Genomic DNA, 20,861 nt, shown 5'->3' on the forward strand with positions numbered 1-20,861 from the left:
GAGAGCCTCCTCGATGCTCGACCCTCGAAGCGCATTTAGAGAAATCAGATGGTGCGCTGAAATTCATTTCCGGGTCAATACCGGAGGACCGAGGAGTCAAGGAGTCGAGGAGGGGAAATTTGAGTATTGAGAAACCTCTTTCGACTCCGGAGTGTGCATTTCAGCTATTGGGACGTCCTTCAAAATGGCGTGTCTTGATCGATTTCCGGGTCAAGTCCTGGAGGAGTGGAAGGGAGGAGTCGAGGAGGGGTATTGGGATGAGGCTATAGGCCCTGTCTCAGGTCGACTATTTTCATTTCCTCGGTCCCCGGTCTCACCGGAAGTTGATTTGTCCGCGCCATCTTGAGTACCGTCCCATGGCTCTTATTTCTGCCGGAGGACAGAGGATTGAGGAGCGAGGAGCGATAATGGAGGAGCGATAATCGAGGAACCACCAGTCCATCCTCCGATGAAATCCTCAAATACTCGCCCCGCCCCCTTACTGTGTATCGCTCACTGATTGGACGATGCAGTGCATGCACTGATCTCATGCTTCTTGTTCTTGACATGAGAGCAGTACCCCAGCGGAGTGAAGAAAATAAATGAAACTCACGAGTCACTCCTCAGTTTAAACTGTGTTTTGTTTCAATTCATGTATCATTTAGTTACAAATATGTGATATATCTGAACAACAAAGTGGTCAAAAATCATTTTATTCATTTATTGGAAACATTTTCATGATCGTTTTTTTCGTTTTATATTTTCATTTACTGTCATTTCCATTCAGTCAGTCATTAAGCACTATTAAAATGTTAATGTGCTACATATCCACACAAACAAACAAAGTGTGCAATCCAATGAATGTTAATCTAACTTGGTTTTGATAGATAATATATATATTTTTCTTCTCTCAATTATTTTATTTCTATTGTTCACTCTAATCAATATTAATCAAACTATTGTTCGTTTATACATTTTAAGAATGGCGTTTATCTTTTTTGAGAATTAGTTCTTATTTGTATATATATTGTACATATTTATTTTATTTATTGGGGTCTACAACAGATGATAAAAATGTTTGTGTCAGTAAATGTGTGGCAGGGGTGTTTGTGAAAATAACGGGGACAGAGCTGCTGTCAGACGAACAGCTGTGCGGCGTCATCACAAACGGACGTCGCTTCACGTGACGCTCCGGAGGAAAGGACGTCCCATTGGTCTTAAAACTCATTTCCCTGCTTTTCGTGGTTTCCTTGCGTCCCTCCATGCTTCCCTGGAGGGAGGGACTAAACACAGGGAAACGACACAAGTGAGGGAAGCAAGGATTTCATTTAACTGACCTGAGACGGGGCCATAGAGAGGATGTGGGACTGATGGATACGTATGAGGGGCCGTTAGGGACATTATTCAGAAATACCGTTCACACACACATTACTCATTAGCCTACATTTAAATAATGAGTAGGTTTTCTGTTGATTGTGCATTTTGGAAGTTAGTTCCCGCAAACAAAGTTACAGTTATTTAGAAAACATTCTATTATCAATTCCTTTCACCTGGTAAGAGGGCTATTATTTTACTTTCTGCGCGTTTCTGTGTAGCTTTTGATGCGATGTGGGGTGGGAATCATCTTGACACATTGCATATCTTTGATACTACCAACGCTTGTTGAGCTGTGTGTTGCTAAGGAACGTCACAATGTCCTTTCTGGTCCAATCACTGTTGGAGAAAGATGTCACCTGCTTTAAACTGACCAACCAGAGAGACCTTACCGTCACTACCTGTTGGTTGAAGTCTATTGAAGACTTCACTACAACAGACTTTGTCATGTTATGTTTATGTCAACTTGTTCATTTTGCCTCCTAAACTAAAAACGGTGCTCTGCCTATGACATTTATGTTCAAGTCCTGAAGAATACAATTGGGTTTATCATATGGTAAGACGGAGAATTTGTTTTTCAATTGCACAGACGCTAGAGGGCTGTGTGTAGCTAATAAGCTAAAGCCGATGCCAGGCTAATGTATTGTGTACAGTAAGCTACTTCTGGCTAAACTACTTTACCTTGTATCTTTAAGACTGTTACACCTTACATAATTATCCACGTAAATTGCTGAATGTCTAATGTATCTTAGAATATTGTCAGTGCATTTTTTGTTATAACTTGGATTTTGATAGCTTTGACTGCCTATGTGGATTTTAGAAACCTAATGTAAATGTCATTGTTAGTGGAATCTGCAACTTTTTAAAATGTTTTTTCATTAATGTATTGAACAATATTCTACTCTGTTCCATCACGTATGTCAAAAGTCGCCTTAGAGAATGCAAAATACACTTCATAATCTCCAATTGTTGTCATTCTGTTGATTTTGCCTCTAAGATTAAGATAAAATCTCTCCATCCCTGTTTGACATGCTAGCATTTACACAAGCAACATTAGGAGCATTAGAAATATGTATTTCAACAGAGAATGTCTATCATATTTTGTAATTATGCATTATTAATAATAATAATACCTGGAACCCCTAAAAACTCATGTTATCAGCCTTCTCTAATGTAATAGTTTGGAATGGTTTCACAGAGGAAAGCAATGAGAACTCGGTCAAGTTCTCCTCCAATCCATCTTCACATCAGCGACTCCACCCCGGTCCACGTGCACGTGAAGAGCCAGAGGAGTCCTGCCAGCCAGCCTCAAGTCACACACCCACTGATGCTGGCATGTCTTTATTGTATATACTTTAATTTCATATTGCAAATGTGCATCTTTTGAGGACATGTACGTACCCTTTTTCTTTATTCTTATTATCTGATCAAAAGTTAAGATATTGTGTGAAACTCAAGATTCTGTGGTAAGATAACATAAGATAAGGTGGACCTTTATTGATCCCTGTATGGGCAATGCAGGTGTTATAGCAGCAACAGAGTCAGAGTGAAATACAGGATGGTACAGATAAGAGTTCACACAAGGAGTAACTGTTAAAATAACATATCTCAAAAACAAGGAAAATGGTGATCAGTTGAATGATCATATATATTTTATATATATTTTATTTGTTCTCATGCAATTTAGTGTGTATGCTGCGTAAAGGGCTGATGTGACATGCTGCTGCTCCCTCTGCACTCTGTGTTAAAGGAGAAGACCAACGTGGACAGGGGAAACCTCCGTCCTACAGCCAAGGTCAAAACTCGAGTTCCATGGATACCACCGGGAAAGGCTTCCATACGGGACGCTTCATACAAGTGGGAGGTAACACATCCTAAACTCAAATGACTTCTAAATACCATCCTCTGTTAGATTTTAAATATTGCTCCTGCAGTTAAAGATGTTGTGTTACTGACAGTGTAATATGCACTAAGGGTCCAACGCACTGCCTTGAGATCACCCCCCCTCTCCATGAAGAGCCTGAACACTCCCAGTCTGCGCTGCGACTTGATGACCTCACATCAGAGGAAGAGGAGGGGCTGCACGGGCGGATCAGCCAGTATGAGAGGAAGATCGAGAGCTTACTGACTGAGGTCAGCTCTCTGAAGATTGAGGTCAGTTTCCCCATGTCCACTATGATCTCAGCAGATCAGCATCACACACCAGGCTTCACATCATAAACAGAGTTTGCATTTTATTGGCCTCATATTAGTTTTTTTAATTGCATTTCAGACATTGATATATGCTTCATTGCTTGTTTGTAGGCAGTGATTGTTTCAAATCAGTTATTAGATGTCATTATATTACAATTATCATTCTAAAGTTATAACTTGCTTCAGTTTTTTGATCGCAGTTTTTCCAATAGTGAATGGTAAAGGGCCCTCCACTGATGTTCTCTACGGTGATCCGTTTACTCGTCGTGTGAAGTGAAGTTAGTGACCCTATGGCAACATGTGTATGATGAAAGCTGTCTTACAAGCTTGGCACATAGAGTTTGAAAGTTAGTGCATTTACAGGTAGGGTCTCATGGAAGATCATATCCAGTTGCATTATGGGTAATGTTCACTCAACTTCTGCTGCGTAAATTCTGACAATTTAAATCAAAAATCATGTCTCTTGGGTCCTGTAAGAAAATGCAAATATTCTTTGTCATGGCTTCTAGCTGAAACTATTTTATTTTTCACACAAATTCGTGGACCATTTACCTCTGAGTCTCTGTGTTGTTGTTTTAAAAAAAGATCTTTGCCACTATGGTGCACCTGAAACACAACAATATTTAATGTGTGATGCTACTTTAATTACATTGCATTTATATACAAATAAAGTGTGCAAGAAGTAAATGAAGTTTGATACTTGCATAAGACCAGAGAAGGCTGCTGAGGTCCCTCCTTTTATCAAATGTGGCTTCTGTATTCTTGGGGATCCAATCATTTGACAGGCTGTGTCCATGTGTAATTTGGTTTTACATGGGCGTAATATGGGTCTAATAACAGTGTATTATGGGTATAATATTGGTGTAACCATGATGCAGCATGGGTGTAATAACCAAGTAATATAGGTGTAATACAGTGTAATTATGAGGTATATTTATGTGTAATAACAGTGTAACACAGGTGTGATACTGGTGTAATAACAATGTAATAGGGCTGTTATAGCGATGTTTTAATGTGTAATATGGGTGTTATATGGATAAAAACAATCAATATATGTTACATGATATTTATATGTGATTGCAAATTTAAGGGTTAAGAAGCTGTGCATACTAAATGATGACTGAGTGGACATTCACACATATGCAGTTTTATGAATTAGACAGAGTTCAATGAAGTACATGCTTTTTAAAGTTATAATTACCAGACTATGATGTCAATAGATGGAGCCTTGGTAAAGAACAAGCGGACCGCAGTAACAATGTTTGTGTGTTTGTCCACATGTGTGTTTGCACATGTGTGTGTGTGTGTGTGTGTGTGTAGGTGGAGCTGCGGAAGAAGGAGCAGCTGCTGGAGCGTCAGTCGGAGCAGCTGAGTGTGTCCCAGCGGCTGATGGAGGAGCAGGAGGAACAGCTGAGTGTCTCCCAGCGGGTGATGGAGGAGCAGGAGGAGCAGCTGGAGGAGGTGAGCAAGGAGCTGCAGCACACTGAGAGAGAGAACTCACGACTGCGCCTGTCCATGGAGAAGATGCTGGAGGAGAGCGACTACAACAGGTAAACACAGCAGCCCTTCTTCTTCTTCTTCTTCTTCTTCGGTGGTGGATGTGTGTTTGAAGAGGGAAGAGGGAATTTCAACTTTAAAACTTTAACTATTTTGTTTCTGTTTCAATCGTTTCTTTAACTGTATGATCTTTCGTTGGGATTTTTGTACCCTTTGCAAGTACGGTTAATTTGTTATTTTAGTGTTTTTCCGTGCCTCGTGGCGGGGATGGCGTCCTCCGGGGCGCCGCCGGTGTCTCTGAGACACGGAGTGCGGCTGGTGGCTCAGGCCGCAAGCACAGTGGAGCAGGTGCTGCTGGCTGTGGGGGATCAGGTCGGTCATGTAAATATCTCCTATGCTTCCCGCATGAACAAAGCGGTCGTGGTCTTTTTGAAAGACCAGAAATATGTGACGGAACTTATCGAGAGCGGATTAATGCTAAACGAGGAATACATTCAAGTTTCACCGCTGGCGACACCGTCCACGCGGATCACTGTGTCTGGCGTTCCTCCGTTCATCCCGAATGAGGCGCTGGAACGGGAGCTGAAGCGTTTTGGTAAGTTTGCCAGTAGTCTCCGCACTGTTGCTCTGGGGTGTAAGGATGAAAAGTTAAAACATGTCCATTCTCTGCGGAGACAGGTTTTCATGTTTCTGAATTGTCCCACTCAGACACTAGATGTGTCCTTCCGGGTGAGGCACGAAGAGGGTTTTTATATGGTTTATGCGAGCTCAGGGAGCGTAAAGTGTTTTGAGTGCGGGGAGTCGGGTCACAAACGTGTTGCATGTCCACAGAGACGGCACGCCGCTCCGCCGGGTGCGGCTGGGCCCGGGGCCGCCGGGGCAGCCGAGCCGGGGGCGGCCGGGGCAGCCGAGCCGGGGGCGGCCGGGGCAGCCGAGCCGGGGGCGGCCGGGGCCGCTGGGGCGGCCGGGCCGGGGGCCGCTGGAGCGGCCAGGGCCACTGGGGCGGCCGAGCCCGGGGCGGCCTGGTCCGCGGCAGCGGGACCCGGTGTCGCGGGGGCTGCTGCTGCACCCGCCGGGGCCCCGGTGGCTGCGGAGGAAGTAGGGATGAATATCGTGAGAGATGAAACAGGGACTGTAGAGAGTGTGGTGAGTGTGAGAGGAAAAAATGTGGAAACAGGTAAACGGGTGAGAGATGATGTAGCAGGACAGGTGAGGACTGGTGCTGTGGGACAGGTAGAGGCTGTTGGCACACAGAAGGAGCTGCCGTCTGGCTCTGGGCGGAAAAATGAGCTTCAACAGGCTGCAGACAATAATGAGGTGACAGAGATGGACACAGACGGTGAGGGGGATTCTGACTGTGGTTCAGTTGCAGATAGTCTCTCTCAGAACGCAGAGATATATTCTTTGGAAGAGATTAATGTCTTTTTAGACGAGTCTTTTGGCAAGTCAGTGGAAGTGAGAGATTTTTTCCCTGACATTGACAAGTTTCTTCATACAGTGAGAACTCTTCAGAAAGTTGTAGGGTTAGACCTGCTGGATGAAAAGAAACGTTATCGTCTCAGGAGGCATGTAACTGCTGTGAAAAAAGATACGCCAGGAAGCAAAAGAGGGAAGAAACTGAAAAGGTCTAAATAATTTCAACATGATCATGCAACACTGGGTGTCTCCTCTCTGCTGTGTGTACCTGTCTGTTCTTTCTCTCTGTCTCCTTCCTCTAATGCAGGCTTTAAGGGTTGCTTCCTTGAACATGAACGGGGGTAGAAGTGCACAGAAAAGAGCTTTAGTGTTAGAAGTCTTTAATCAGAAAAAATTAGATTTGATATTTCTGCAGGAAACGCACAGTGATAGCCTGAATGAGACGGACTGGGGGATGTGGTGGGGGGGGTCAGTATGTACTCAGTCATGGCTCAAACCTTAGTGCTGGAGTAGCTGTTTTATTCTCCCCCTCTCTAAATGTAAAGATTTTATCCAGCACTGAGATAGTGGCAGGTAGAGCCTTGATGGTGAAAGTGGAACTGTTAGAGTTCAGTTTCACCTTTATTAATGTGTATGCACCCAATCAGGGCCCTGCACGTGTATCTGTGTTTCAGTTATTAAAAGACAAGCTAGACACTAGTGTACAGGGGGAGTGTGTTATACTGGGGGGGGGACTGGAACGTTTGCACTAATGTCACTTTAGACAGAATAGGACGGGAGCCTCATCCTCAGTCGTCCCTTTTACTGTCACAGGTGATAAGAGAGGCTGACTTAGTGGATGTGTGGAGGATGAAGCATCCCTTCGTTAAACAATACACCTGGATGAGAATGCTAGATGGGGGCGTCAGTGCAGCCAGGCTAGACAGATTTTACATGTCTTCTTCTTTTATTACTCGTGCAGTGAACTGTCACATCCAACCTGTTGGTTTTACAGATCATCAGCTAGTTTCTTTGGATTTGGTTTTATCCAACACAGAGAAACCTAGATCGTTCTGGCAGTTTAATGTTCAAATTTTACAAGATTTGATTTTCTGTGAGAATTTTAATTTGTTTTGGATCAACTGGAAATCAAAGAAAGAGTCTTTTCCCTCCTTGAGTCAGTGGTGGGAGGTAGGAAAGGCTCAGATTAGAGTGTTCTGTCAACAGTATACAGCCTACTCCACTGCAAACACTAGGAGAGCTATAGAGCAGTTAGAGAGAGAGATCAGAGAGTTAGAGAGTGTGTCTGCTCGAAATATAGAACAGTCCCTCCTAAAACAACAACAGCTTAACTGTTTTCTTCAGGAGAAAGCCAAGGGAGCTCTGATCAGAGCCCGTTTTACTTCCATGAGAGACATTGATGCACCAACCACCTTTTTCTTCAACCTGGAGAGGTCTGTGGGCCAAAGGAAGCAGATGGTATGTCTGCGTCTTCCCGATGGACAGGTAACCTCTGAACCTGCTGAGATGAGGAGACATGCAGTGTCCTTCTACACGGACCTGTTCAAAGCCGAAGGTTGTGACGTGGAAGCCGCTGATGAACTTTTTCAGGGTCTTCCACAGCTGAGTCCAGCCGAAAGTGACACCTTGGGCTCTGACATTACGCTGGAGGAACTGACCTCTGCGGTGACACAGATGGCCTCCGGCAAGGCTCCGGGCATAGACGGTTTACCTGCAGACTTTTAAAAACATTTTTGGAGCATTCTAGGACATGATTTGTTGGATGTATTGATGGAGTCCTTTGGGAAAGGGACTCTTCCAGCTTCCTGTAGGTGTGCAGTAGGGATGTGCATCTCCATCACTGAGGCCGATGCGATGCGCATCTCGATACGTTGCCACGATACGATACAGTAACGATACCTTTGAAACACCAGGCGATACGATACGATACGATTCACCCCTGTTGCGATACAGTTCGATACGATTTGATTCAACATTATGCGATTCGGGGCGATACGATGCGATTCAACACGATGCAAAAATAATGATACTTCAATATGGTACGACAGAGGATTTTTGTTTTATTCCTGATATGCAGCAAATCATACATTAACAAAAAAGTGCTTTACATATTTGGTACTGCACATCCCATCATGCCGTTTATTTTTTTACCTTTAAAAGCTCTCCAGAGTACAATTGTATAACACCTCACAGTTAAACAATGTAAGGATGCATTGCTCATGATTAACAATGTGCAAATAACAGCTACCATAGAGCAATGCCCATACAGCTGCCAGCCTGATGTGCTTAACACTCAGAGGCTAACTCACCAGTGAGCAGAAAGCAGTGGTTTCTATCTGAACAATAAAGAAAACAAATAACCTTTCACAAACAGGTATTTCATAACTGCTTACAGTAAGGAAGACATTTAAATTATTATTGGCCGTCACAGGCTGCTGTAAGCTAAACACCTCTCTCTGACAGAACACCTCACTGAGTGATTTAACTCATATGTCTCACTTTCAGGTTTCTCTTTTCAGCCGCAGACCCCATGTCGCCTCTTTATGTGCGTCGCTAAGTTCCTCGTACTACTTGTGTACTTTAAAGCGGCTCGGCATCGTTAACAATTTGCGAGTGATTTTTCAAGTTGACCGTCTGTAGTAATAGTGCCGCGCACATATACCATCAGGACGTTACTGATGGGGTGCGGCTGCGGAGTGATACTGTGTGTATGCAAGTCCGCATCTAGGACGGATCTATGTATCATGGCTGTAGACCTGTTAAGTAATAAAGATACCTCATACAAAGGTCTACGGATACCTTATTACTCTCCATGACCTGCGGTCAACTATATAGCATAAATGACTATTACACCGTCTTTCTTGAATAATCCGAAGTGTTGCCAAACGTTTGATTTGTAGGTATTTTTCGGTGCGCTGTGTTTCTCTTTCTCCTCAACTTCCGTGTGTGTTGATAACTGAGACTCTCGTTCTCCGTAGTGGCGAAGCAAATATCAAAGATCGTCTCTGCTGAACGTTGACAAGATAAGGGGATTTTATATGAATGAATCGTTTTTTTACAGATGCAAAGACGCTACGCAATCGATGCATCGCGAGTTCAACCCAAACTGTAGCCGATGTGCACTCTTTCAACCGGTGCACTCGCATCTTGAACGTTTATGCCGGTGCACCGATGCGAATCGGTGAATCTTAACATCTCTAGTGTGCAGTGATTTCACTGTTGCCTAAGAAAGGAGATCTAACCCTGCTGAAGAATCGGAGACCTGTGGCTCTCTTATGTACGGACTATAAGATACTGTCAAAGGTTTTAGCTAACAGACTGAAGTGTTTTATCGAACTTCTTGTTGGTACTGATCAAACATATTGCATCCCTGGCAGATCAATTGTGCACAATTTGTTTTTGATGAGACACTTTTGATGTTTGCAAACTGTACAATATAAATGTTGGTATTATTTCTATTGACCAAGAGAAGGCCTTTGATCGTGTGGATCACACTTTTCTGGCTGCCACATTGCAGGCTTTTGGTGTTGGGGAGCATTTTTTGTCCTGGGTGAAGTGTTTGTACAGTGATGCATGTTGTGTTGTGAAAGTGGGGGGAGGGCTGAGCAGACCTGTACCAGTTAAAAGGGGGATCAGGCAGGGCTGCCCTATCTCAGGCCTATTATATAGTATTGCCATCGAGCCACTTTTGTGCAGGCTTAGAAACCGGCTGAGGGGCCTGAGTCTGCCAGTGTCAGCTCAGGCCCCCCCGGTGGTTGTATCAGCTTATGCTGATGTCAGTGTTTTTATCCAGGGTCAGCGAGATATCCAGGAGCTACAGGACAGTTTAGTTTTGTATAGGAAGGCTGCCTCAGCCAAAGTTAACTGGGAGAAGAGTGAGGCAGTTTTGGTAGGTCAGTGGAGTTTAGAAAATAGGGCCAGTCTTCCTGGTAACCTCAGCTGGGGAAACGAGGGTTTAAAGGTCCTGGGAGTTTGGTTGGGGTCTGAGGACATGGTGGCACAGAACTGGGAGGGATTGCTGGGAAAGGTGCGAGCAAAATTAGCTAAATGGAAATGGCTGCTACCCCAGCTGTCCTACAGGGGAAGAGTTCTTGTAGCCAACAATCTGGTTGCCTCATCTTTGTGGCACAGACTCCAGGTGTTAACCCCACCGCCGGGCCTCATGAAACAACTGCAGCGGCTCCTCGTGGATTTCTTCTGGTCGGGTCATCACTGGGTGCCAGCATCGGTCCTGTACCTCCCTGTGGCGGAGGGGGGGCAGGGCCTTGTGGACATTACTGCGAGGACTGCTGCTTTTAGACTGCAGGCAGCTCAGCGGCTGCTGTATGGTGCCTCTCCCTGCTGGCTGGCTATGGCCCGGCTGTTGCTCTGGAGGGCAGGGGGCTTTGGTTTTGATAAACACCTGTTTCTGCTGAAGGCCCCTGCGTACAAGATAACTGGACTTGCACCTTTTTACTGCTCAGTCATCAATGCCTGGAAGATTCTGAGTTTTACCAGATCACCCGACCCCCGGCCTGGGATGTGGCTGTTTGAGGAGCCCCTGTTTGACACTGGTTTTCTTTCCGGAACCATTTTCTCTTCAGCCGCCCTAAAAAATGCGTTCATTGAAGCGGGAGTGGTAAAACTTGGCCATTTGACAGGGATCTCCACAGAAAAACTGGCTGAGGTGACGGGCATTCGATCAACTCGAGTTCTGGAGAACCTGGTAGAAGAGGTGTGGCAGTCGCTGTCGCCATCCCACCGGACTTTTGCTCTGGATGCAGATCTGGCCGACCAGTGGAGAAAGGGACATGATTATGTTTTTCCTGCCTTGAGGGTGGGTCCTGCGGTGGGGGAATGGAGAGAGGAGGATGGTCTCCTGCTATCACTGGGGACTCTAACACCTGGAATGTTCAGCTCCTGCAATGGGAAGAAGCTATATCTTAGCTGCGTAAAGGTGCTAAACCTCAGCTCGCTCGCAGGCGTCAGAGAGTCGAGGTGGACAGATGTGTTTGGTTTGGGCTCTTCCCCTCAGGGCAGCTGGCGGATCCTGTATAAGTCTCCCGTTGAAAAACGGATGGCTGACATCCAATGGAGAATTATACACGTTGCAATAGCCACTAACAAATACAGGGCTCATTTTGACCCAGGCACAAGGGGGGGCTGTCCGTTCTGTTTTATGGCAGAAACATTGGAGCATTTAGTGGTGTCCTGTCCCCGGTTGGCTAGTCTTAAAAAAATGTTACAGGAGTGGGTGGAGGGGTTCGGGGAGGTTTTCTCCATACCACTTTTTGTCCATGGCCCCAAATACATCCTGAAAAAGAAGGAAATCCTACTATTGATCAATTTCTTGTTTGCTAATGCAAAATTAGCAATCTGGAAAAGTAGGAAGAACAAACTTGCTGGAGTAGGGTGGACGGATGCAGTGCTCTGTCTGAGGGGGCTGGTGGCAGCGCGTCTGAGGGTGGAGCATGCATACTATACGCTGATCAATCATCTACAGGGGTTTCTGGATGTGTGGGCTGTTGGGCAGGTTCTGTGCTCACTGGGGGAAAATGACTCTCTAATATTGAAGTTTTAAAGGGTAGGTGAATTTTTTAGTTTTTAAAGTGTGTAAAAGATGATGTTTTGAAATGGGTAAAACGTTTTCAAATGACATTTATTTGGTAGACGTGAAAATCTGTTTATTTATTTGATTTGTGTAATGTTTTTTGTTTTTTGTTTCGGTGTATAGTTAAAACAAATGGAAATAAAATTTTGTTTTAAAAATCAAATCTTCTTCTTCTTCTTCTTCTTCTTCTTCTTCTTCTTCTATATATTCTTTTATAAATAAAAGGGAAATAAAAATACATATTGTCAGTGAAAGATATTTACCTGAAGACTCAAATAAACACTACCAAGGGCCAATTACAGCTAACAACATTTAGAAGTACAATATTATTTACATTGAGTTTTATTATTATATTAAATATAAATGTACAAGGTAAAGTGTGAAGACACTTTGGACATGGTTATTGCAGATGGCAGGAATGACTGTTCTTGTTCTTCTTCGAGGTTATTGGGTAGATTGCTCAGATATCAGTGTAGTTATTTTAAAACATGTAAACAATGCAATCATCCAGCTTTACTGTGGGGAAAGGTCCTGATGTCCTGGGGGCAGTGTGAGGGTGGACCTCGCTGGTCTCTGATGTAAAGCTTGGTGTTGGAAGGCTTCTGGTTCCAGTGAGGAGTCTGAGTCTGGATCTGCTCCTGTCTTTCCTCTGCAGAGGGGACGGGGGCAGTCTGCAACAAGACAGAGCAGCTCTGCAAAGGACGCTGATGGAGGCTGAGGGGGGGGGGGCAGCAGCGGCCCAGCAGCTCTCCGCCCTGAGAGACTCTGTTTCCAAACTGTGCTCTGCTGCTGGCACTGTGAGTATCTCTCTCACTGTCAGTGCTTCTGACTTTCTCTAGAGCTACACATTTAGCTTTCATAAATGTTGATATTATATTGATGTTTTATTTTTATATTGTTTGACAAATTGATGACTTATTGGAAGTAGGGGGAGCACTATATTTAAGCATTTACAGTACATAGCTTTCTTCCACCCCCCCCCCCTAACTGGGGGTTCCTTTGGAAGTTTTCCCTTGTCCGCTGTGAGGGTCTAAGGACAGAGGGTGTCTTATTCATATTCTGTACAATTTATTTTATAGGTTTTATTGTATTGATTCATTTTGACTTATATCTTCCTTTATTTTACCGAGACGGATGGTTATTTATTTTAATTTGTATTATCAAACCTTTTACGTCCTTGTGTCACTAAATGATGATGTTATGCATGCGTGCAAAGAGGTTTTAATGTTTGACCTGAAGTGAATTTCTTCTTCTCTGTTTTAATTTGTGATGTATGCCATATTGTGAAAGCACTTTGAGCTGCACCTGGGGGGTATACTACGAAGCAGGATTTTCGCTTAGCCGGCTAACTTCAGGGAAAACTCGGGGTTTCCGGTCCTACGAAGCTGGTTCTCTATTTAGCAGGCTAGATCTCCATGGTAACTTACTGTATGCTGTGCAGCTAACCTGCCCCGGAGCAGGTTAGGTTGCAGGCTAAGAGATCAACTCAGTGAAAGCACTGCCTGCTGACCAATCAGAGCTCAGTGTGCGGAGTTTAAAGCGATCAAGTCATATTACAGGAGAAAGGAAATGCAAAAAAACTGCCGTTGCAGGAAAGACGGCCGGTAAAAATCACCGACTGTGTGAACGTGAACATTAATAGAATATCACCTCCCATCTTCAGAGCAATCTGACTATTATAACATTAGCGTTAAGAAAGCTTACTTAAATATCTGCCACAACATAAGTACCGTAACCGGATCAAAGTAACAGTACAGTCCGCGGCATATCACATCATAATGTGTCATATATTTCCTTATCTGAGTTAGCTGAGCCGTATTGGCCGTGCAACAGTGTCACATACTGTATGCAGAAGTATTATTTTAAGCAACACATTAAGTTGACGAAACACTCGAGTCAAATGTAATTAAAGTCAGATCGTGTCTTAGACGGGGCAGTGATATCATAAACCTGTTAATGTACGTATTCAAACACTTGTTCTTTTACCAGCTGTATTCACCTTGCAGGTGCAACTATGTGGCTTTTATCCTGGATAAAGTGTTTAAGTCATGGATGTTTAAAGTTTACCTTCTTCATATTTGTCTAATATTAAAGTTAACTTTTCATTCAGGAAGTATGACGCTGCGCTGTCAGTACGCTTCTCAATGTTTGTGATTGGTCGAATGCTCCAAATACCACCCCTTTCATGTGAACGCGCACCTAACTAGATAGGGCACGGCTGGCTTGAGCGATCCACTTGATAACCCGCGTCGTAGTACAGTTTAGCGAGAGCGCGTATGTTTTGGATTAGGCCAACCGGCTAACTCAAACATATCCAGGTTAGGTTGAACCAGCTTCGTAGTACAGGCCTCAGGTGTATGGAAAGTGCTATACAAATAAAGCTTTATTATTATAATAATAATAATAATAATAATAATAATAATAATAATCATTCTGTGTGACTGGCGAAGCCACACCCAATCTAGTATTCAACATACTTGTTTGTGTGAATGCTTTGCCACAGCATTCCACTATAGTTTTTTGGATCTTTAATCTTATTATTTCAACCAATAGTTCGGCTCTCAATAACTTCAGCATACTTTCAGCTACAGAAACCATTCAAATATCAAAAATATTCAGCCTTTTCAGCACATGATGGGAAACGTTCACCTTTTTCAAAATATTTTATACTTTTTGAGCTTTTTTTTAACATGTAACTCAATGGGACGAGCCTTAAAATCCTCTTTTACCTACACCGTGCGCAAAATGCTACTCCTTCCACATACTTTCATCTACAGAAACCATTCAAATATTAAAATGTTCAGCTTCTTCAGGACATGTGCGCTATGACTTTTCTGGTTTACGACATTTATACTTTTTGAAATATTCAGCTTTTTAAACTATTTTTTTAACATGTAACTCAATGGGAGGAACCTTCAAATCCTCTTTTACCTACACCTTGCGCCAAATGCTACTCCTTCCACACACTTTTCAGCTTGAGACATTCCAACTTTAAAATGATCACAAGACCTTCAGCTATAAAAATTATTCTTCAGATTTTTGATATGTTTTATACTTTTTGAGATATTTAACTTAGTTTGGAGCTTGGCAAAGAGGCCTTCTTCAGATTTTAACATTAGTGTGTATTGCGCAGCTCGTTAAGGCTAGATTGCTTTGATCTCAAAACAGAGTGGAGGACAGCTTGAAATTCGCCCAATTTTTATTTTTAAACCGCCATAATTCCCAAACCCTACACTTTTTGGACATAATTTTTCATGACAAACGTAGGAAAACCTCTCGTAGATTGGAAAGTAAAAAAAAATTCAGCAAAATAATTAAACAAAATGCCTCTTGAGGGCATGAAGTAGGGCTGTGCAATTAATCGTATTTTAATCGCGATAACGATTATGGCTTGCGACGATTATGAAAACAGCATAATTGACAAAATACTATTATTTTGCTGGGTGCGCTTTCACCCCTCCCTATAAAGCCCACTCGGCCACGTGGGAGTGACATATGTTGTGAGTGTTCAGCGCGAGCAAAGATGTCAGAACAACAGCAGCAACTTGTTAAAAAGAAGGGTCGCGGGGAGATTCCCAGTCGATCGCGAGATGTGTCTAAAAATAGAACAACAATATTCTGTTTTATCGTTAATGTCCTGTAACATAATCTTCCTGTGCCAGAATAATGCACTTGAATGCATCAAAGCTTTGTGATTGGCCGGCATCACCCCATGTGTCGGGGCGTGGCTGGTGGGCAGTGGGCACTGTTTCGCTGACGTTGTCCGTGTCAACAGGAGTGACAGTCCGCACACACACCAGACCACAATTATGGCAGAAGCAAAAAAGCCCGAAATATATAATTTTCACTCCGAGTGGGAGGATGATTATTTTTGTATCTATTCCAATTCAAAGTCCATCTGTCTCATCTGCAATGTGAGTGTGGCTAATTTAGGAGCGGCATTTCAAAACAGTGCACAAAAGCTACGAGACGGAATTCCCTCCTACTTCTGCCCTACGCTCCAAAAAGGGGAGGGACCTGAAAGGACAGCTAAATGCACAGCAGTCCATTTTCACCAGGCCCAACAACAAGAGCAAGGCTGCTGCCATAGCATCTTATCGTGTCAGTCACGTTCTTGCGAAACACATGAAGTCTTTCAAAGACGGCGAAGTTGTGAAAGAAGCATTCCTGGAGGCTGCCGGTGTTCGGGGTACAATGGCCATGGTTAGAAAGGATCCGTCTAGTGTAAATATGACATCACGTTCTCGTTGTAACTTGTTGTAATTGGAGCGGCTCGGAAACACCTCTACAGCAGTAACATGATGCAACATACACATTAATGCAGCAGCAATATTAATAGAGAAACATCAGACATAATAATAAAACACTGCAAGGGAACATTTTATTGCACCAGGAGCTATCTTGGGACTTTTACTGCGACAACGTTGACTTGCCTGTGAATAAAAAATAAACCATAGTGTTGGTGATCTACAGTGCTGTTGTCATTCTTCTTTGAACACCAGCAAGACCGCTAACACCCTATTTCAACAATCACACTCCCTGTCATTGACATAATTAATAGATAGTTTAGCTTCTCGCCAACATTTGCTGTGGCCAACTGATGTTAACGATTGTAACTGAAAGGCTGCCTGCCAAACGTAAACATTCAGCCAAACTCTCGGGAGAGTTTTACACAAGACGGATCCTTTCTAGCCGTAACCGGGTACCATGTGTTCGGGGGCCGTTTCTTACCAATGACGTCACGCACTGTACGCATTGTGATTGGCTGTACGGTAATTTACCCAAGGGTGCTCGGTGGCAAATCACATCTACAGATCATGTCGAACCGAATTGAAGTATTCCTATACTCCTAGCGTGTGAAAATGTTTGTGAAAAACATGTAAAAAAAACATGAAAACGGAGCAATGGCTGTACGCCATTGGCTGTACGGCAACTCAAGAGGACCATCATACACGGTCAAATTCCGAACATTTAAACATAGCCTACACTTCATTCTTTACTTTGTCCGTTATTATATGTAGAAGATATTACTTTTTTCTCCGTCATGTTGTTTCCATAGCAACAACTTCAAACAGGAAGTTAACCTAAATTACATTTAAGACAAAGCAATGAAAGTAACAAAAACAATGTAAAATCCTTTTCCGTTTCACAGAACACAAATTGGGTTATTTACCATAACCCAATTTCGCTACTCCTAGCGTGTGAAAATGTTTGTGAGAAACGTGTGCAAAGTCTCCGAAAACGGAGCAGTGGCTGCGATGCTTGGCTTTGGGCATGAACATTCAGGAAACTACCCTGAGTATTTTATTAAATATCTCAACTTTGGAGAGGAGTTGGGGGACAAACGACACATCAAATCACATCTCCACATCAAGCCGAAGCTAATTATAATATTCTTGACTGCCTAGCCTACGGGGAAATTGGTGTGCCCTATCACCATAAGAGTGAGAGTGAAAACAGCTTAACGGAAGGCTTTGTTCCGTTTAAAGTCATACACATTATGAGTAGCAGCGGTTCTATTTCGTATATGCCTTCGCCCTCTAAGGCAGAGGTGCCCAGTACGTCGACCGCGGTCGACCGGTCGACCGCGGGGGCAATGCTGGTAGATCGCGAGTCATTCATAAACAAAAAAAATCCAGCTCCGTTAAAATAGACAAAACAGCTTTTGATTCCTCCTCCCTTGGCCTCCCTGCCACTTAATTCAGGAGTTTACTTGATTGACAGAAAAAGCGACCTATTGCTTTCCAGTCTGTTAACCCAGAATGCAAAGCGATACAAAATCAGTCAAGTGCCGGGAGAGACAAACAACAAAATGAGTGCGGGAACGAGCAAAAAGCTAAAGACATACCACTTCCACACAGAATGGGAGGGAGAATCTTTTTTTGTGATATCACATTCAAAGGTTATTTGCCTTATTTGTAAAGCAAGCGTCGCTCTGCCAAAGAAAGGTAACGTGGAGAGGCATTATCGGAGTGTTCACAAGGCATATGACAGCGACTTCCCTCCGAGTAGCGAGTTGAGAAAGAGAAAGGTCATGTATTATTGCTACACAAACATTATCTCTTAGTCTTAGTGTCGCCAACTCGTTTCTAACATGCAAAAAGACAAACAAATGCGTCTATGGTCGGTGTATTTTCTATCTTTCCAATCCAGAAGAGATCTCTCTCTCCCCCGTCTGTTTGCAAGGGGGCGGGGCAGTTTACACACACGCAGCTGCTACATGCAGCAACACACGGAGGAGATGGTGGAGAGAAGCGCTCCAAGGTGTGGTTACATGTTACCCGTCTTGAGGTGGACAATGCTCGTCACCAAAAGTGTTTAGCATGTAAGGGCGGTAACACGAGCAATTTGTCTAAACATTTAGCAAAAGTGCACCACATTCAGACGGAGGAATGCACCGGGATCGACTGTCTTTCTCGTAGCTCTGTAGCCCCATCCACGAGTAACGTTTCCACGTCAGGTGTTATGTATGCTAGCAGCAACACACGGAGTTAACTACATTATACAAACATGGGTTAATGATTAGACTTAGTAACTGAGTTATTTATTTTGTTAAAGTTTCAGTTATTCTGTTTACAGTTCTGTCATCACATTATTTAATACGATTTGTTAAAACATTGTTGTTTCTTTTGATGTGAAATATTATTTATTTAATTCAAATAAAAAGCAATGTTAATTTTGTTCACAATTTGTTCAGTTAATTTAATAATATATGTATTTTTGAATCAAGTATTCATCTTTATTGTCTTCATTGTTAGTTTCCACATGCCTAAAACAACCTCAAACTAAATCTAAAAGTTGATGGCTAAATAAGAGCGTTTGAGAAATTGTGCAAGGCACACAGCAGTAGTCCGAATAGTCGATTAATCATTTCATTAATCTATAGATTAATCGATAATCAAATTAGTCGTTTGTTGCAGCCCTATTGTAGTTATCCCATGTAAAAATAAAACGTGTTATTCAGCAACCCTTGCAATTTGGGATTTTATTTTTGGTTGGTAGACCTCGGTTAGCTGGTCATTTCAAAAGTAGCTCACCAGCCAAAAAAGTGTGGGCACCCCTGCTCTAAGGCTATCGCTATTGGGTAATCCCCCTGCGCCCCTGCGCAGCACTGAAACACTTGTAGTCCACGCCCACCCGCAAGGTGGGCCCCTCCCTCGGGCCTCCTTCCGGTATAAATAGGAAGGAGACCCGGCAATCTGCTCCCTCTTTTTTTCAGCAAACCAGCACAGTTACTGAAGCACAGCAATTGAGAATCATCATGAGCAACAACTGCGTCCGTGATTGTCCCTCATGTGGCTCTGGGTTCATAATGAGTTATGACCTGCAGAGATAAAAGCAGCATGCAAATCCTGCCGGGGGTCAGAGCACGCGTACGCGGCTCTAAACCAGCAGGTAGCATGCACACACTGCGCTCCCGTCCCCTCGGGCGACAGGAAGCGGAGAGCGGACACTCTTGCTGCTGTGGCCGAGGAGGACGATTGGCCCGTCCAGGCTTATGAGCCCGCGGACGGGGCCTCGTGTCCCTGGGGCAGAGCTCGCCGGGCAGGAGTCCGAAGCAACTCCAGCCCCGCCTCCCTCCACGGTTCACCGTTCGGTTCTCCCCTCCCTCCTCTCCCCCGGACGGGGGAGACAGAGTCGGAGCAGGGTGCTAGCTTGGCGGCCGAACATATGCTTTCCCCCTCTCCGTCACCACAGCGCGGCGGTGTCTGTTACGGAGACGGCCAGAAAAGTGCTACTGGACGCTCCAATCAGCCCGGACGGGCTGTTCGGACCCCAGTTCCACGCCATGGTGGAGTCCATGAAGACGGCCGCGGAACAGGTGGACGGCATTCGCCAGCATGTACAGCTGGCTCCAGTCGGCTGAGCTGCCACAGCGGCACCAACGCCCGCAGCAGCCGCGACGTCCACGCCGGCCACAGGAGGCCGCAAGCGGAGAGACGCCCACAGCAACCGCCTCGGCGGCTGCAGGGGCTCCGTCCCACGTCTCGGCTCCCCCGCCACCCCAGAGACAGGGTCTCCCGGTGGCGAGTCAAAGGGGAGTGAGGCTCCCCCGCTCCTGGTCTGCTCCACGAGAGCCTCCAAGGAAGCGGAGCCGGTAATTAAGCCGGCTGCCACTAATTTGTTGATTAGTAGACGGCAGGGCTCGCTGCAGAAGCCTGGGGTTAACCTGTTGGTTAATAAACTACAGAGATCGCGGCATTCCTCTGTCCGAGATACGCCTCGTACACACGGCCTTAATAAACCCATGAGCGCCGTTATAACGCCTCATGTGGGCAGCACTGCACACACCTCCATCCATCCCCTGAGCGTGTACGCGCCTCATGATGAGAGTCGGAGTGAAACGCATCCTCGCAGCCCTTTCGCCTCACAGTGGCGGCGAGGGCAATGGCATCACAGAGAAGCTAGAACGGGTGAATGAGCAGTATTCCAGGCTGAGTGCCCCCAGCGGCAGCACCCGCAGCACCATGGCGCCAGGGCTCGCTGCAAGAAGCCTGCTGGTTTTAACCTATCGGTTAATAACCTGCAGAGCTCGCTAATTAAGCCGGCTGCCACTAATCTGTTGATTAAGTAGACAGCAGGGCTCGCTGCAGAAGCCTGCCGGTTTTAACCTCGGTTAATAACCTGCAGAGCTCGCGGCATTCCTCTGTCCGAGATACGCCTCCTACACATGATCATAATAAACCCATGAGCGCTGTTATAACGCCTCATGTGGGCAGCACTGCACACACCTCCATTCATCCCCTGAGCGTGTACACGCCTCATGATGAGAGCCGGAGTGAAACACAGCGTGTGGAGGCTCCCTGGCGTG

The 20,861-nt window shown here is 44.6% G+C and overlaps 1 protein-coding gene across 3 annotated transcripts in view; it reads left to right on the forward strand.

Moving 5' to 3' along the window:
* Window positions 1-1,744: 1,744 nt before the first annotated feature.
* Window positions 1,745-20,861, forward strand: part of odf2a (outer dense fiber of sperm tails 2a) — a 47,531-nt gene continuing 28,414 nt past the window's right edge. Inside the window, exons 1-6 of one of the 3 annotated variants that reach the window (XR_013803908.1) lie at window positions 1,745-1,909; window positions 2,552-2,686; window positions 3,104-3,217; window positions 3,328-3,507; window positions 4,867-5,096; window positions 12,705-12,846. Coding sequence is in view for 2 of the 3 variants with exons in the window: in XM_079658624.1 (XP_079514750.1) it covers window positions 1,907-1,909; window positions 2,552-2,686; window positions 3,104-3,217; window positions 3,328-3,507; window positions 4,867-5,096; window positions 12,705-12,846 (804 nt within the window). In the remaining variant the exon portion in view is untranslated. The remainder of the gene's footprint in view (window positions 1,910-2,551; window positions 2,687-3,103; window positions 3,218-3,327; window positions 3,508-4,866; window positions 5,097-12,704; window positions 12,847-20,861) is intronic. The other 2 variants (XM_079658624.1, XM_079658625.1) reach the window with 2 other exon arrangements.

Source organism: Notothenia rossii, assembly GCF_949606895.1.
Source record: "Notothenia rossii genome assembly, chromosome: 11".
Classification (NCBI taxonomy): Eukaryota; Metazoa; Chordata; class Actinopteri; order Perciformes; family Nototheniidae; genus Notothenia; species Notothenia rossii.